The following is a 1,407-nucleotide window of genomic DNA, read 5'->3' as shown; positions in this document are numbered from 1 at the left end:
AAATTAAATGCTACCACTAAAGCAATTCACCATAGATAATATATAAGCATTGTCCCAGGAATTGAACTAAAATCAGAAAAGAAAATGAGAAGATACTTATACAAGATGCAACCCGACACATCCACTTTAGCAAAGGCAAACTCAGGGGCCAGTGAGGTGGGATGATCTGAAAACTACCCACTTGGCCTCTCTGAAGTGGTAAAAACAAGGGCTGGAAATTTGGCTCAGCAGTACAATGCTTGCCTAGCAAGCTGTGAAGCCCTAGGTTCAATCCTCAGCACCAAAAACAAAAAACAATCCTTCCCTAGAAAACAATTCAACCAAAAAATAGTGTAAAATCAAAAAAGACCAAAAAAAAAAAAACAAAAAACAAAAAAACAAAAAAAAACACGTCAACTGAAGTGGTAAAAACAAAGCAATTCAATGAAGCTCTAGAAAAAAATCAAATCAAAACTGATTTCTCAGATAACTGCAGAGATGGTGAAAACCATACACAGTCACTCTAGAGCAGATACACACACACACACACACACACACACACACGTGGAGCTAAGAAAATTATGGAAGCCATGAATGTTCAGCATATGAAAAAATGAAATCCATAAGGCAGATTCAAGCAGATAATGAGGACAATAAAAATTCCATTGAAAGTATCTGCACCAGATTAAGCCAACGTGAGGACAGACACTCAGATACACAAGACAGGCTTGTGGTAAGCGATAAAGAAAACTAGCAAGGGAGGGATACTGAGAAAGCTCAGTGGTCTAAAGCACCTGTACAGGCGAGCCTAGGCAAGTGCGTAGGGACTGTGGTTTGATCTCTGGGACTACATACTATGCCAGCCCAACCCCCAGGGTGGGCTGACCTGGTCTCAGAAAAGAAATAGCAAGACACCATAAGAAATCAACCCAGCAGCTGCTAGATGAGGTAAAGAAGAATAAAGATTGATTGGAGTCAATGAAATAATAGGAAATATAAAAACCTGTTCACAAATGTCATGACAGAAAACTTCCCAGGTGGAGAAAACAAATATGACATGCAGTTAAGACAGGCATAAAAGAAAGATATGGCTTTCCTCGCCGTTCGCGCGTCTGCAAGCATGGTGAACGTTCCCAAAACCCGGCGAACTTTCTGTAAGAAGTGTGGCAAGCATCAACCCCACAAAGTGACACAGTACAAGAAAGGCAAAGATTCTCTATATGCCCAGGGAAAGCAGTGTTATGACAAGAAACAGAGTGGCTATGGTGGGCAGACTAAACCAATTTTCCGGAAGAAGGCCAAAACTACAAAGAAGATTGTCCTGAAGCTTGAGTGTGTTGAGCCCAACTGCAGATCTAAGAGAATGCTGGCTATTAAGAGATGCAAGCATTTTGAACTGGGAGGAGATAAGAAAAGAAAGGGCCAAGT

At 40.9% G+C, this 1,407-nt stretch overlaps 1 protein-coding gene across 1 annotated transcript in view; it reads left to right on the top strand.

Annotated features, from left to right (window-relative positions):
* Positions 1 to 1,075: 1,075 nt before the first annotated feature.
* The window catches only part of LOC105742699 (60S ribosomal protein L36a-like), an 8,085-nt gene continuing 7,753 nt past the window's right edge, over positions 1,076 to 1,407 (top strand). The window contains exon 1 of the mRNA XM_012515507.1: positions 1,076 to 1,405. Coding sequence (XP_012370961.1) covers positions 1,100 to 1,405 — 306 coding nt within the window. The 5' untranslated portion in view covers positions 1,076 to 1,099. The remainder of the gene's footprint in view (positions 1,406 to 1,407) is intronic.

The sequence above is a fragment of the Octodon degus genome, unplaced genomic scaffold (assembly GCF_000260255.1).
Source record: "Octodon degus isolate 3935 unplaced genomic scaffold, OctDeg1.0 scaffold00067, whole genome shotgun sequence".
In the NCBI taxonomy this organism is placed as follows: Eukaryota; Metazoa; Chordata; class Mammalia; order Rodentia; family Octodontidae; genus Octodon; species Octodon degus.
The sequence above is the reverse complement of the archived record's forward strand: the minus strand, read 5'-3'. Positions and strand labels throughout refer to the sequence as shown.